General features: G+C 40.9%; 1 protein-coding gene across 1 annotated transcript; it reads right to left on the bottom strand.

The window, feature by feature from the left end:
- Positions 1 to 2,165: 2,165 nt before the first annotated feature.
- rbm7 (RNA binding motif protein 7) lies at positions 2,166 to 7,027 on the bottom strand. Its single transcript, XM_072392831.1, has 5 exons — positions 6,830 to 7,027; positions 6,417 to 6,579; positions 4,240 to 4,315; positions 3,327 to 3,420; positions 2,166 to 3,222 (listed from the first exon to the last, which is right to left on the bottom strand). Exons 1-5 carry the CDS (start codon positions 6,920 to 6,922, stop codon positions 2,872 to 2,874), a joined length of 777 nt encoding a protein of 258 aa, XP_072248932.1. The 5' UTR covers positions 6,923 to 7,027; the 3' UTR covers positions 2,166 to 2,871.
- Positions 7,028 to 16,924: the final 9,897 nt, after the last annotated feature.

Here is a 16,924-nt window from a genome sequence, read left to right as displayed (position 1 = left end):
AATATTATTATTATTATCATCACAGGCTGATTTGAAAACTCGACAATTATTTTGGTCAGTCATACATTCTTGTCTCGTTCTAGAATATATTATGAAATGGATGCACAACTTCTAATAAATAGCAGCCGCTAAAAGGCCAACTTTTAATAGTCTACTACTAATAATAACAAGAACAATAAAACGTAGCATATTATCTGATAATAATCGCAGTAATAAAAATCGTAATAATAATAACAATAATACGAATAATGCTGATGATGGTTTAATATTATCACAAAATAAGAAGTTTGAAACAGAAGCCTTCGGTTACTTAACATGAAAACTCCTGCAACGACTGCCGCAGGTGTAATTTATCATCAATCAGCAGCTGCGCGCGCCCGCACATCTGGCGTTCACGTGGGCCGAATGAAGCTGTTTTCGTCCTACTGAACAGCACGCCTCAAAAACTAGTTTTTCCAAGTTTGTTGTTTGGCAAAAATACACAAATATACAATATATATGTATATATATGTGTGTATGTGTGTAAATATATTTTTCTCAACGCTGATTTCAAGCTCTTCTTTGTAAATAATATCAGTTAATTTAAACGGACTTATCTAAACGTCGTGAAGGTGTCGGCAAGGAGCTGAGGAGGCTGGCATTAACGGCAGGAAATCACTCAGTGTCCGTGTTCGACAGTCTTCCCACGCGCTTTAGCCTGGCGAAGAAATCCTGCAACTCTCGTTTTAAAAGCATTTCTACTACAGAAATGTACGAAAATGTTTCATGTGTGGCCGCTCAGTCCGACGAGACCTTCGTTTGAAAATCGGAAGGATTTTTACAATTTAGACGTTGGCATGAGTCTTATGAAAGGAACGAACGTTTACGTTTTTTTTTAGTTCTGTCAGGGTGTGCTGATGAATTATCGAGTGCAGAGGAATAAAACTCCTCTGCAGTATCATGTCACACTTTTGACAACTTAAATATAGGTTGTCAATAACAGATAACCTACAGCTTTTCAAATTAATAACAAAACGCCATCGTTCAATAGTCGAATAACCACCCTTGATGCTGAGTTGGGCCACATTTCTTTTGCACCGTGAACCCAACAACCTGAGGCGGCGCGAGGCACCGACAATCGCGGCTTGCAGGGATCATCTCGCTTGTGGTTTTCTTTTTCAGTTGCGGGACACGGAGGGTTAGGCTATCTGGGTGTTTGGAGGTGGCTCATTCCAGGAGACACGCTTCTATATAAGTCCACACAGCAGCGGCTACCGAGTGGCCTCTCTAATCCACGCGCTCCAGGGCTCGAGACGCCAGGCAGATCAACTAATTAAAAGAGTTATGCCACAGCCAGAAGCACAAGGAGGCCTTCCTCGTTCCGACACCGAGGAGAGGATACTCTCAATTAAAGCGATTTGGGAGCATCAGGGCGCAATCAGACCCCAGTTAGATTATACGCAACACGGGGAGCTTAGCTCAAAAGGTGCGAATACAGTTTCACTTTTGGACACCGGGAGATTTATCATAGGATATAGCTGTCGATACTACGCGGGAGCCCTTTCGGTGGCATAAGCACTCTAGGAAGGGTAGATCGTGACCTCAACTCGGACATTAGGGGATTTGATCGTCTGACACTGACTGGGGTCGGCAACGCTGAGAGCCTGAATCAAAGCAGGCTCAAAGTGCTGTTAAATCCGGGATGGGACCACAGGCCTCTTTGCCCATCCTGTGACATTATCAAAACCAGGTTCCATTCACTCTGAGGAAAAAAGGCAGGGGGGGGAAACCGTTGCGATCACATCTGTTGGGTTACAAACAAACCGAAGCACCTGAGGGGAATTGTCCTCGGATCCATGTACGGACATGAAAGCATCCTAAACAGAAAGGTCAAACACAGGAGCCGCTCATGTGGCTCAGTTATATTTAACATCTTAATTGATTCAATAAATGGCTGTGTGTGGCGCCACCTGTAGATTACTTCATGACCCGCTGCACAAGCATATTAGTTACACTCGGTCCATTTATAGGTGCAGATAAGGCCCATGTGTGCATGCATTACAGCATGTAGCATCAACGTACAATAGCCTGTTTAGTTAGCTTGGTCACATACACAACGAGCTGCAAATAGCAGCGAAGATGCAACAGGCAGCTGCGTCATGGCCGGATGAATGACAAGGAGGCGATCAAATGGGAAGAGCTTTATAGTAGTGAAAGTGTTCCGATTTTAAAACAGCATGTCTTACACACCAGAATTTAAAAAATAAAATCCAAGGACAAAAAAAAGAAGGGAAACACAGCCCATATCTGGGAAGAGCAAGGTTTACACGTCTAAAAAAGAATAGAAAAGTCGGGGCCCTGTTGCAGCTGCTGGGTGTTGCTGGTGAAATCTGTCGCTGAAACGTTTTTTTCCATAAAGAGTACCTGATGAGTTTTTCAAATTCTGAGCACCATTTAAATACAACTTGCATAACATAAAAATGGCCGACATCTTAATTTGTTTTTCTTTCTTTCTTTTTTTTTTTTTTTTTAAATACACATCTTTCTTTTTTTTTTCCATTTTCCCCCAAACTTTTCATGGAAAAGTGGCTACCGGTCATGTCTGAATTTTGTCCTTGCTCTCACGAGAATGCGATCCCAACCTTGAAAATGTTTGCAATATATGTGAGGAAAATCTCACATGAAAGGAAAGTGTTCAAATTTAAAAACACCTTTTTAAAAAACCGAAAAAAAAGAAAAAAAAAAAAGGCATGAGTTATCAAATCTTCAAAATCGGCGAGACCGTGTACAAACGACCTGAGTATACACGATGATGTCAACAGAACTCAAACATCCTTTAGAAAACTGTCCACAGAAAAAAGGGGTGAGGAACCGAGGATTGCTTCACAGAACTCAGTATCGCCGCCATCTACTGTCTTGGTAGCCGCGGTTGCTCCCCCTTTCGTCATAATAATGTCTGTTTCCACCTCTGCTGTCATGGTGGCGGTTTCCACTCCTCTCGTTGGGGTGCTGGTGCTCCTGGTTGTGGCTGTGCTGCTGATGGCGGCCGGAGCCCGGCTCGTCCCCGTAGCGCTGGCTTCTGCCGCCGCCCATCTGGGATGAATGATGTCGATACACGGTATTGTCCTGTTGCCTTGAGCCGGCGCCGGAATTTCCGCCCACGGACGACTGCCGCCGCAGAGGTTTGGAGAAAGCGCCGTTCAACTCAAGCTGCTGCATGTGGAGCCACATCATGTTGTTCACCTAAAGGAAAACACAAGCGGAAGGTTTCATTTGTTAGATTTGATGCCGAGGAACAGAAGCAAAGCCGCTCTCATATTGGCATTGGAGTAAAGCGATGATGTTACCGTGACATGCTTCTGCAGGTTTTCAGGGGACGAAAAGGACCTCTGCATTTGGGGTGGAGGAGTGTACGGAGGAGAATTGAACTGGACTGGAGTCCTGCAAGAGAACAGTCAACATTAGCTTTTATCATGTCATATAATACTGGGATTTAATCACAGCTTTTGAAGAGCAAAACCTCTCAAACAATCACAATTTAAAGTTGACAAGCCTACATGACCATAGTACATCTATAGAAAATTCTGACCTTTCTGCTACGCTTATTTCTCACGCTCATGCTATTCCGCCTTTTTAGCATCCTTAAACTTTGAGAGTTTTGGTTTTTGGTTGTTCTAAATGATGCAGGAATGCTGCCGACCCAGCTTCAGTTTGAATAATCAGATCTGGTAGTCTGAACAGGAGGAAAAAAACTAAAACTTGCTGTAGCAGATGTGCTTGGATTACAGTTGGCTCTCCATGTAAGAGACAAAGTCAGTTTACAGGCCTATTTGCAGTCAGCAAATGTCCTGCTGGAGGAAACGCGAGTCCCGATTCTGACTGGCGACTGTCCTCAACCAAACCAAACACACGGTCTGTAGTTTTCAGTCCTCAAACTGCTGTGTTAATCTAATCAGAACTGTTGCAGAAGTGTAGGTGAGGAATTTCATGCACAAAGCAGCAGCTCAGTTCACCAGGATCCTTTCTCACAAGCCTGACACGGCGGGAGTAATCCTATTCACACAAGTTCAACTTCAACGCTGCGCGTCAGGTTTTCCAACAAATCCCAGCAAAACAAAATGCTGCCATCAATCAAGTGCCAACACAACAACAACAAGACTCTTCTCCGCTGCCACGGAAAACGTTTAAGACCAACTGCTGGTCTTAAATGTTGGCCAAGAAAAATGAGGAGAGCAGAGGAAGTTTCTGAGACATTCTTACCGTTGGCCATGGGGATTTGGGGTATTTGCAGGACTTGAATTCTGCGAGTTTCCTGGACTGCTGCTGTGACTGCTGCCTATGATGGGATGTGAAGAGGAAAAAAATAAATCAATACACGGCCCCACTTACTTTGTTAGTAACAGTGTTGTGTGTTTATCATGCATCACATTGCTTCATCTGTTTTCTATGACCAACACCAAAAACCTCAGAAGTGGATTGCTTAGAATAGATAGATATCTATCGTCTATGGCATTTTTTTTTGTTGTTAATTAGAAGTTAGATAAGATGACATAACCATGGCAGTTCTACCTCAAATCTATGATGGTAATATGAGATAACGTCAACTATTGCCTTTTCCAACAACTTTGCTGCTGTTGACGGTTTCACTACCAGAAACAAAGCGAGGACATCAGCCATGTTCTTAGATAATCTGTTAAGAACTGGAAAAAAGTCAAGATGCTTTAGAGTTCTGGCCGTCTCAGGCTCCTCGGAGCATCGCGGCTGCACACCAGAACCACACAGGCGCCTACATACCGGCCCTCCCATGCTTTCGTCGCCTTATACTGTAACAAACTACAACTATTTCACAGAATGGCCTCGCATGACTATTTCAGTCAAAGTTATTATTATTTTTTTTTATTATTTTTCCAAAGAAAGGGGTTTATGTAGTAGAGGCCTTATTTGATCTTTCATTTATTGTAGGAGATAAAGATGACACGATAAAACTTCCTTCAGCTGATGACGATAGCATGAATGCCATTCAACACCACCCCACCTTTAAACGTTTCTGTTGTTTGCTCACTGATATCATCTAATCTCACACCACTGACACATTTTAGGTACTTGGCAGCAGCGAAAGCGTTCAATTATCATTTTATGCTGGCTGGCAGGCAAACAGATCGGTGCGCTTCCGCCAATGTGTAATGACTGTCATGCATTACAACAGTTGCACAACCTACTGATTGTTATTATTATTATTATTATTATGGTCAATCTTTGAAAAATAATTCACGGATCATCCCAAAAACCTACATCCGTTACTCATCCCATTCTTGCAGAACATTGTTTTCCCAGATTTAAATCAAGCACATGCTATCAAAAATGTTCATGTCTTCCTATGTTTGGTGAGGAAATTAGACGGATGAGTTCAGAGGAGAGCAGCCAAAAAAAACCCCACAGTCGACACGCACAAAAGGGAAAAACTGTAACAGATGTTCAGTGCGATTCTTTTGTTTTTAGACCCACTACTTAAACCAGGCTATGGACGACAAACGCATAAACCCGTTTGTAAAATCCTCGACGACACAGAGAAGAGTGAAAACATTTATAGTACAAAGTGCAACTGAAAACAGGTCGCTGACGCCAAATAAAGCCACAACATTCACACGTGGCACCCGCCTCGCAGACGGAGAGGTTGCAGCAGCGGTGGACATGGGCCGTTTGAGTCAGTCAAACAAGCAGTAAATCTGAGGAGCAAATCCTAGTTTTGATCTTATATTTTGTCTGCACTTACACGCCTCGTAGCTTCGACTTTTAAATAAAGCCAGGCTTTAAAACTGAAGTTTGCTTTTACTAGAAAACATGAGAGAACGGGTACCACAGTGTTCATGTGCATCTGAGTGAGATAGCCAAAATAAAGATGGATTAGTGCCAGCGGGCAAAGCCTCTCTCAGTTTCCACCAACAGCTAATCATCCAGCATGGTGGATAAAGAAAGTATATAAGGCAGCCGGAGCAAAAGTTAATGAAAATGGAGAATGGGGGAACTAAAGACAAAAGAAAAAAATCTTTACAAAATTACACAAGTAAGTTTTATTTTGAAATCATGTCTTATATTCTCTGAATTTTTCTGTCAAATTCTTACTTCTGTTCGTTTCTAATTGGCTCAGATGTGATCCCATAATAAAAAAATATGACACAAGGCACAAGCCTTCTGAAACCAGGCTCGAGTACGGCTGTGGCCCGGTCTATGTGCACAACCGGCAAGGAAGCCATCAACACGCTCATACTAACAAAACAGCGTTTTTTGCAACATGACAGAGTTTTAACCGATACAAAAAAAAGGAATGAAGCATATTATTGATTGATGTTGCAAGTATTGTGCTGAGCGGTGGAAAAGCATTAGATTAATAAGTCCCTGGCGCTTGTGTTGTGAAGAGCTGCGTTTTGTGACCTCACCCGATCTGAACTGCACATGGATGCTTCTCCCATACAGCGACGTCCCATTGAGTAGTTTCATAGCGTAAGGCACGGACACTTCATGCTTGTACACGACAAATCCAAATGTTTTCTGTTTCCCATCCGAGTCTTTTGGGATTTTGGTTTTGACGAGAGGTCCAGCCTGCAAACACAACCAGTAACTGGTAACACAAGCACTGACGAAACTGTTGACAGTGAGCGAACAACCAGCACTGGTATCACAGCAAAAGAAAAGTGGCTTTTGTTTTGTTTTTTAAAAAAACACAGCCTCCCGCTTCCTAAATTACAATCGATAGCGTCACTGTTACGAGAAAGCTTGCTGTGCGTTAGCATTAGCGTCGGCCTGCTGTTATAAACAGACTCTTCCTTGCTCTAAGAAACGGCAACAGTACCTGTAAAAACAGCTCAAACAAGAGCTCCTCCGTTACTCCGGCATCCAAATTTCTTACGAAGAGTGTGCGGTCAGCCTCGTCCTCTATTCCCATTGTATTGAGCCGATAGCGACGTTTCCCTAGTAATATGAGCACTAGCACTAGCGTAAAAAACACTGCGACATTCAACTGGAGGGCCTATTTTGACGTAAGTCGACGTAAAGCGAAAGGCTCAGTCAGACCGAACGTGCTGTCGTGAACAACAAGGATTTTACGACACAGAAATACTGTCCTCAGATAAATGCAACCACGTATTTATAACAATTGTAAACCATATAGGCTATATATGCCCAATACATGCCCAGTATTTTTTCGTAACATACATACCTTGATTATCTAATTCTTATTGTTATTTTTTCACAATTAAGCGAATCCTGAAGAAGAATTTCCATGGCAATGTGACCAGATATGTGGCACAGTCTAACTTAGAAGTGATTCATTTCGAACATCAACCTGGACCCAGTTGTATCCAGGGCTTTTTTTTTTTTATTAATCCTTGGTGGAGGTGTGCAGTTTTGGACTTCCCTTGGCCTATATTTCAATGTTGCATACAAGGCCTTCTAAACAGAAGATTAATTATTTTTGGTTAATCTTCAATCTTGGGTTCGGACAATTTTAACCGAATAATTTCCAATTGCAGTATAAGGCTAACTGTCCAAAGTCAACTATTCTAGGAATTTTTCATGGCAAACTTTTTGACATGTTCCAGAAGAAATAGCAGAAGCGTTACTTTTTGTTCTTTTGTCACTCTAAAAGTCATGAACATGTGAGACAACATGCACCCAACCCGAAAAGTAAAACATCTAGACAGATTTCAGTCATCAGTAAGGGTTTATTTTTCAGCATCAGAATGGAGATCATTCATCTTATTTATTTGTTTTTTTTACATCAGTGGTTGACCTATTGTTGCATATCATATTTTTTTCCAGGTTCATAAAGAAAAGAAAATTTTGACTCACTCCCATCTAGTCAGATGCTTGGTTCAGGAGCTCTTAGCATCACCTTAGAAAATACATGTTGGCATCTTGCATGTCAATGACCAACAATGTTGGGAAGTTAATACAAGACTTCCAGTCAGGATTCACAAGAATGACTGAAGAATCAAAGTCCTGAGTTGAATCCATCTCCTTGTACAATCAACAAATGCTTTACATTTCCAGTTGCTGTTTGGTAAGGTTTAGGTTTGTCCTCTGACCTCCAAAGTGCATTGAATGCAGCATAATCAATAAAGTCTGTGTCGCTGTTAGCCTGACAAGTGCGCTAGAGTTTTGTAATGCAGATTTTACACTGTGTAAGTGTCCACTTTACCCAGTTCAGGGTTGTGGGGTGCCTGGAATACCAGCTGCTAAAAGAGACAAACAGCCATGCACACTCATACTCATTCCTCAGGTCCGTTTAGAATCTCCAGTTAACTAAACATGCGTTGTTTTGGATAGTGGAGAAGCCGAAGTATCCGGACAAATCCCATACTTGCATGGGGAGAACCTACAAACAAGGCCCAGTCAATCTGAACCAGGAATCTTCTAGCTAACGACCATACCCCCGTGCAGGTCCATGGTACCACTTTTTTTTGTTTAATTCTTGGTTGGACAGCAGGTTTTTCTCTATCTTAGCGCCTGATTACATTCAGCTGAGGATTTGCACATGGGGAACAGCCGGTACCACAGTTGTTCTTATTATAGCTTAAGTGCCTTCTCGGTCCCTTTGGAGGACCTCTTTCCATAATTGCTCAATAGATTAGAAACTACAAAGAGAGGTTTTTGTATGCACATTGCAAATAAAGTCCCTCAAAAACTCCACATGGTCACAACAAATTGATGTGTACCAAGTCATCTGTACAGACTGTACTCACAGTCTCAGATGAGAAAGGTATAAAGGCAAATTTACAAATCCACAACATTTTTACAGGAATTTTACAGGAATATTTTGACAACCATGTGCTGCCCAAAAAAATCCAATAAGCCTGCTCCTCCCATTGAAAGCTGTAGCATACTTTTAATTCAAACTTTTGATAATTGCTTCTCATTAAATCAGTTGAATACACACTAATGTCCTACCTCTAGACCTGTTTATTCATTCTCAAAATTACAAAATAAAGTATAATGTATTGAAATCAATTTGTGTTGCTGGCAATAGCTGCTAATGACAAAACCGGTTAGTGGGAAAGCCCCACTTCTTGTTTTACAGGTTGTTGTTCTGGATTGCAGTTGAATACTGTGCGACATCAATCACAGCCCTGACTTCGGAACTACTAGATAAATGGAAGGAGGCATGAGATCCGTGGCTGCGTGCCCTTGCCTAGAAGTTGATGTGACTGCATGCTGTTCATACTTTGTGTAAAGGGTAAGTCATCGTAACAATTCTCATTTAGACCTGAAGCAAACAAGGTCAGCTGCTGTGATGTACATGAAGATGTTTGAAAGGAGCTTTTCAGACATTAGACTAGTGAGGTCGTCACACTACCCCATATGTTGCAAAATGACAATAAAGAGGTATTCTTTACTTTATGTGACTTCCCAGGTTCCTGATCAACTGAAGCACACATGTGCTTTATACAAGTGTATTTTTCTTACCTTTAAGCTCGCTCTGATTGGGTCGGCGCTTCAAGTGTCCGGAACCAAGCGCTTCTGAGTGTGGAGGTCAAGCAAGCAGAATGAGAGGCTTTACTCCCATCCTAATCAGATGGGCCGTGGCGTCTGTCTTCCATTTTAATTAGATCAATTTGACTTGTAATGATTTTCTCCTTCATGCCTGGGAAGCAACCTAACAGATTCTGCCACGGTTAGTTGGAAGAGAGAGAAAAGGGGACAGCACACAAGCCACAACACAATGACCGTATAACATTTACTATTCTTTTGGTTTAATTCAACATGTAGAAGACAACATTGGACTGTGTGCAGCAGTCATGCTGCAAAGCCATACATAATCTATACACCCTGCAATCTGCATGATGTATTACATGCAAGTCAAAGTTTCCATGATATTACTCATGTGGCAATAAACTCAGCAGTTTAACACCAAAGTCTCAGCTGTCATCATGTCTGCTGGAAGCTGAAATGTTGCGCATAGTTATTAACACGTGCTGCAAGGGATATTGCTGCAAATGCTTATGATTTATTATGCTGAAAGGCTGCAATGTAAGCTGTAAAAACGCAGCCTAAACCATAAAACCACACCTGTGCGGCACACTATTAGTCTACCAAAGCCTTGAATCTATTTGTGGTTCTTATACTGCCATTACCCCATGCATCTCCCTGATCTTGTTTCCCTATTTTTACAACAATTGGAAGGGATTCAGGGGCGCATTACTAGTGGGTGAAATGGATGACAAAGACTGGCTTACCCACTACATCTGAATAAAATCAATTTTACTGCCTGCGGCGTCTGAATTAAATAAATTAGCAATATATAAAAGAGGTTTACTTTTAGTCTTTAAACCAAATTTTATGGTATGAAAAAAATCAATTGACTCTCTTAGAAAGAACTAATTCTATATATTCCAACCATATCTATTCTGTTCCAAGTACTGTATACTGAGCTCAGAAGATTCTGAAAAATAGCAGTAGGTGGCAGCATTGCTCCACTGATGCTGGTTACACCAGCACTACATTACTCGGGATTTTATTTCTGTGGGCACGTGAAATGGTTGTTATGCTGTATTTCAGGGAGAAAAAAAAAACAGCTGAGGTATTTTATGTGGAGAAATTGCATTCTATTGTCATTGGAATATCCCTTTTTTATGTTTCTCTTTTCAGGCTGCAGCCCATTGTCAGCTTTCCAAAGGGCTCTAAATGGATTCATAATGAGGTGATATAACTCTATTTGGTCAATGGTATTTCCTTTTTCCAATTTACAAAGACAGTCGCTGAAAAATTGTCAATGGTCCACAAAAGAGCAACATTTGGCCTTTGAGTCGCCTGCTGGATGGAAATATTCGAGAGCAAGGGGATCTTTGGATGTCATAAAGCCATCGTTGTTGTTGTCCAAGCATGAATATTCAAATTTTTCCTTAGTAAAATCCAGCTGACTGAAAAAGCTGTGGTTGATGTAGGGATCACACCCTACTTGGTGTTACAAAATCTATTTTAATCCTTATTATTTCCTATTGGTACATATGCATAAAGCCTTCGAAGCTTGATGTGTAGCAGAAACTAGCAGAATTGCTGCTCAGTGGCAGTTCGGTTAAGTGCTCGCCCCCCTGAATACGACAAAGTGAAAATTAATTAATGAATATCTTTATGAGCCAAGACACTGACTCACTCTGTTATGCCATTTAATTTGCCTGGAAACAAGCGAAGCTCAAGCTGGAAGCCATCATGCAACTTTACAAAAATCCTGCTGGACCTAGAATAGATGTGAAACCACGGTATGAATTTTACCAAATGTCAATCACATTACACACTCACTGACATTAACTTGGGTCAGTGTTATATGGCTATGTTTGTGATGCTTGATGAGACTTGACCACATTGTTTTAATTAATAGAGGAAGAAGAAGAAAAAAACCCATGAAAAACAGGAGCAATGCAATGCAGGACAGAAACCAGTGAGCACTTGCCAACCAGCTGCCCGTAGTCTGGTCACATATGGGTAGAGTCTTATAATATGACCATTTAGCTACACAAGGCACCAGTAATCGAGCTACACACACAAACAGTGTAAGCACACTTCCAATTATGATCTTTTGCCCGGAGGTGTTTCACAGAACTGCAAAGCGAATGACTGCTGTCTCCAGGCGCGTCTTTCTTTAACACCAATCTTTCCTTTAGGCTCCAACTTCTATATACACATCCTGCTGCCTTTCCCTCCTGTTCATTAATATTCATAATTCATGCAGAATTAAGTGATTCGCGATCATTAACCGCGCTTGAATATTTGTCGGATGAAAGTTTAATTAAGCCATCCCTCTTTGGCAGCGTGATGTCACAGAGCAACTTCCCCATTCACCACATCCAGCACACAGCTTAATGGCCTGTGTCTTTTTAAGTGCGGCTCAGTGCTTATCCAGCAAACGCCTCAGCCTAGACCCAATCTTATATTACACCACTTGAGTTCATATTTGATAGAACCAATTGATAGGGTTGGTGTTTGAGTGGTTCATATTGTTTCAGTGGCAATATGGGCATCAATCACACTTAATTCAATACAGCAGGAGAACCACTTTTGTGGGGGATTTAATTCATTATTCAGGACTGCGGAATAAACATAGTCTATCAGCTCAGTTTTGGATTTTACCTCCCTATAATCCTGCATTGACATAGTTTCCTATCAAGTTTGATAAAGAAAAGCAAAGTTCTGGGTGTATTACTGGAGAAGAAAAGTAGCTGTGTACACAGCCAGACACAACAAACATTTTCAACTAATCTATTTCTACAACTTTGCCTCCAAAATTAGGAGTTAGGACTTCGGAGAAATGACCTAGTTTCCTTTTGAAGGACACATCTGATGAAGTGTTTCTCCCACACACACACACACACACACACAGGCACATACACTGTACGTGCAGACAAGAGATCATCATTGGCAACATGCCACCCCGTTTCAGCATCCACCCAAAACTAATAGATTGAAAAATCTTCTGAAGGATGTCAAAGCCGCCCCCTGTTTTCACTGCCTTCTCTTGCATTGCAACATGCTTGTTAGCCCAATATCGGTGCCGCATGTTGTGGCCGCCCTGACATGCTGTGACTTCATTTTCATTTGTGTGACTCCCCCTCTCATTTTCTGTCCTCCTTGCACAAACACACAGACGCATTAAGGGTGAGATCCATCCCGTTGCTACAGTGCTGCAGTGCCGAGTAGCACTATCAGAAAGAGAGAGAGAAAGATGTTTGGCAGCAACCCCACACTACAAAAAACGACTGCAGAAGACCATGCTAAACCTTTTTCTTTCCCTCCTTTATTCCAAAAGCACCTCCTTATTCCTAAGCTCCCTATAAAGAAGATGTCAGATCATTAATATTAACTTATTATTAAAGGCATAAAAAAGAGCATCTGTTGCAATAAAAGGAAAAGGGGATGTTTGTTTTGCACCCAGCAATCACTCTTCTGCACTCCTTCCATTACCCCAACCCCTCCGGCTGTTGCAAGAAGTGAGGTGTCAGCACATTTCAGACAGCTATAGGCTCACCCTGGTGCCTGCCTGTTGAGGAGCAGAATAATGCCCTTTGCCGGAGGTGCCATATGGAGGATGTTTTATAGCTGGGGAAAAACAGGGGAAATGACTGTCCTCGAGGAGTAATTAAGAAATGGATCTCTATAGTACGAGGTTCATCGCATCACAAATCTCTAGCCTTTTTAAATATTCCAACTCTGACTCGTCTTTGCTGCTTTTTCTGCTTTTTTAAAGCCTCAAACATCTTTGGAGAGGATAATGAGCTCTGTCAAAAAGTGCCTGCTTCTTTTTTTCCCTCCTCCAAAAGTAAGCTTTTGCCTTTTCTCCACTTCATTATAATCAACAGCGGAGTGTCCCATATTCCTGCTGCTGAACAAAACATGCCCTCAGAGACAGTCAATATTGCAGCTTATAACCTATAACTCTCGGTTCAACCCCGGAAAAAGAAAGTTTTTTCTCCCTTTGAAGATTCTCATCACTATGGTAATCAGCTGATCAGAGGATGTTGTGCCAGCTACTTGTGATGCAAATATTTGCTCTACATGCAAAACCTGCTGATTAGAAATTTAATTCACACTTGAGTTCAGGCTGGAAGTCTGATTGTCGTCAATGATGTAATTTCACTGAAGAAGTTATAGTCTTTCGAAAACACCCTGCAGACAGTCAGATCACCATCTGTAATGTCCATATGTTGAAGAAATTACACTGAGCTGGCTTGAGATTCATGTGTTACTAGATAGAGACATGTTGTTTTTTTCTGTGCAGACAAGATAACCCAGCTGTCTCGAACTTGATCTCCATCTCATCAAATGCCACTTGACATTTTCGAATTTCTCTGAAGTGGTATTGGCATCACACATTTTTAGAATATGGTTTACACTTAAAAAACAACCCAAAACATTTAAATCAGATATAACTGGCATACATTTGAGAGATTGCCACCGAACTCCATAAAGTCAATTGTGCATATCAACAAAAAATAGATTTAGGCTAGATATATCTTAGAGAAGGAGTGGAGAACAGGAAAAGGTCAGTTTTTTCAGTAGAAAACAGGGTGTGAATTGGTTGTTTACAGTTGCTTTGATGACTACTTGAATCAAATGCCAGTCCTACATTGGCATACAACTACAGAGCTAACCTTCAAATTCACAGTAAACTCTTTGGAGTGCTTGGGGTTTTCTCTTTTTTCCTCTTCACCCTCAGCCCAGCCCCGTTATCGTCACTGTCAGGGTAAAGAACATTACTTCAAACTCATGCAGGAGCTGCTCCAGGCTCACTGTGTTCCTCACCGCAAAAGAGTGGAAAGGAAAGTTCAAGAGGAGTTAGACACATCGGGCAAGATAGGACAATGTCAAATTCACTGAAGGCTGTTTGGATCTGTCATTGTCACAGCTAATATGTGGTCGCTCTATCTTTGGCTTCCCAGGCTTCTGGATTGTTCTGTTAAAAAGAATGCAGCGTTTGCTTTCACATTCAGCGAGTCTCTTTAGAATGTCAGTTATGTATCTCCCATCCAAAGTTACAAGTTCATAGTATTGACAGCTGCAGTGATATTTATCACCATCAAACTCTCACTTGGGGTTCTCGAGAGGAAGTGAGTGTGACAAGAATATGTATTAAAGTTCATGGTTCGAAACTGACTCATGTTTTTTTCATCAAAATGGCAATCAATAGTTTTTTGTAATAAGTGTAGCTCATTAAAGATGATCTATTTCAGTGGTAAAGAACATTCCAAAGTATGCAAAAATTGGCCTTTAGATCTTTGCTTTGTCTTCAGCGAGACGTTTTGATTGCCCATTCAGATTTCATGGCAGGCTGTGGCCCTTCAGGCAATCCTCTGTGCACACCTCTTCAGATCTGCAGGTATAAGACAATCTTTGCAGAGGCAGAGCATGTGATCATTTCTGCTTAGCAATCTTTTAAAAATGGCCAACTGGCAGCTCAGATGCAGGATTGGATTGAATGGCTATTCATGCCAGGTTCCTCGAAATGTAACAAGTCTCCCAGTTACTAAATGTTTCAGTTGCGTATAGAATAGTCACAAAGGAAGCGTAAACAGCAAATCAGTGCAGCATCACAACTTATCTTTTTCAGAAATGGCTTTTGCTTGTGTGAAATAATATGAGTGTTATTTAGTATTATGTAGCATTCATGCTGACTAGAATGAACAGAAGATATCAGATTATTCCTTATTAAAGTAACTAGTAAAAATAGTTATCAAATTACAGTCGTGAAAGTTGCTCCAATATTTCCCTTTGAATTGCAATAGAGTAGAAATTTAAAATAGCAGAAAAGAAAGAGTCAAGTCAAGCACAATTTAGTGATTGACTTGTGAAGTAAACTGGTGTAAAAATACACCCCTTTGTGTTCACTTGATCCACAATTAGTTTATGAGGTTTGAGTTGCTTTGCTCTTCTCTTGCCCCCCATTTTGAGCTGCTGCTAGCTTATATAGTCCATTAGCCTCTCTACCTGCTTCTGTATATTGAATTCATGTTGACCACCATCCACTACAAATAAGACCGTACTACTCATAAGTGCTTCACACAACCACACTTAAAAAAAAAAAGTATCCCCCAAAACATTTGAAGATCTAGAGTTTAAAGAATAAGATACTACACATCTGATTGCAGAAATTAATTTCTTTACTCGTAATGTACATTACTGCATTGATATAAAATCATATTTTAACAAATGAGCAGATTTTCATCTGTTACAAATGTGTTTTTTCCACACATAGCTACATTTGTTTCATCGGTTATTTGATTAAGCTATGTCAGATGCATATATGCTGTGATTTTACACACACTGTGTGATGCTGACATTACTGGGACATTATGCCCTTCAAACTTTACATTTTTCCGGTCCAGAGTGATGCATGCAACAATGCATCAGATGTCTCCCCCATAGAATAAAAGAAAGAACCAAAAATAGTATCAACACTCCCACCATCTGCTTCATGCTCCACCCAGGGAAATCATATTCCATCAATCTTTCAATCCTTTATTGACGGGATGTCCACATAAATTTGTCTGACGGGCGCTGGAGCACGATGAAATATTAATTTTATATTCTCTGTCTGGTGTTCCTAGATGCGTGGGCAAGTAGTTTCCCCCTGGCAACAAAAAGCAGAGGCTCATATTGTACAATTACACGTAGATAATGCTGATGGAATGCCAAAAAGCAGGAAACATATTGACGGCACTGGCTCATATTCCATATATGCAAAGTGCAATGTGGGGACAAATTATGAGAAAGTCACTTTGTAATGATGGTCAACAGGGTGACCTCGTTGTCAGGGAGACTGAACTTTACAGTCATTTGTTCAGTCTTCACAAAAGCAAATGTGCATTTATATTATTGGAATTTTCTTGAGGGAGACACAGAATCTGCACCACCTCACTTATGGTGTTGTGTCAGCTAGAGCCTGTAAAAAGGTGAGAAAACTTGGCCATCAATTCCCTGCATTTTATCAGTGAAAGTGTTGTTACACAGTAGGAAATCTGAACCCAAAAATGTATATTGCAATACAATCTTATAAAATTGACATAAAAATACACAATAAGATCCATTTTTATTGCAAGGGCAACACATCCAACAACTATCACATTACCACTTAGGGTAATGTCAGTAGAGTACAGTATTCTAACAAATCATGTTCTGCATATGGTGTTGTACTTTAGCTTTGCAACCATGACAGTGTGAGTACATCATATTGCCTGAGACTATAAAGATAAAATTGATTTATTGCTTTTTCATTATGTTTACAAAGAGGCTGGACAAAGTCATAAACTGCAACATCAACACATATCAACAGACAGCCACACTGGGCCACAGAGAGATGTATCATAGACGGGAATAGACTGAAATTCAAATATAACGTCTTCAGAGAGATAAGGTGAAAGGAGTTCTATCATGGAAAAGTAATCCAAAACCAATTCTT

Source organism: Leuresthes tenuis, unplaced genomic scaffold (assembly GCF_036924035.1).
Source record: "Leuresthes tenuis unplaced genomic scaffold, fLeuTen1.0.hap1 SCAF_9, whole genome shotgun sequence".
Classification (NCBI taxonomy): Eukaryota; Metazoa; Chordata; class Actinopteri; order Atheriniformes; family Atherinopsidae; genus Leuresthes; species Leuresthes tenuis.
Note: the sequence above shows the minus strand (reverse complement) of the source record. Positions and strands in the feature narration are given on the sequence as shown.

Bases quoted from the DNA above. Each gene is read 5' to 3' on its own strand.
- rbm7 (XM_072392831.1), bottom strand. From the start codon at position 6,922: ATGGGAATAGAGGACGAGGCTGACCGCACACTCTTCGTAAGAAATTTG. The intron at 6,580-6,829 runs GTACTGTTGCCG...TTGTGTTTGCAG, and splicing joins TGTTTGAGCTGTTTTTACAG to GCTGGACCTCTCGTCAAAAC. The intron at 3,421-4,239 runs GTAAGAATGTCT...GTTCTCTTGCAG, and splicing joins CCAAATCCCCATGGCCAACG to GACTCCAGTCCAGTTCAATT.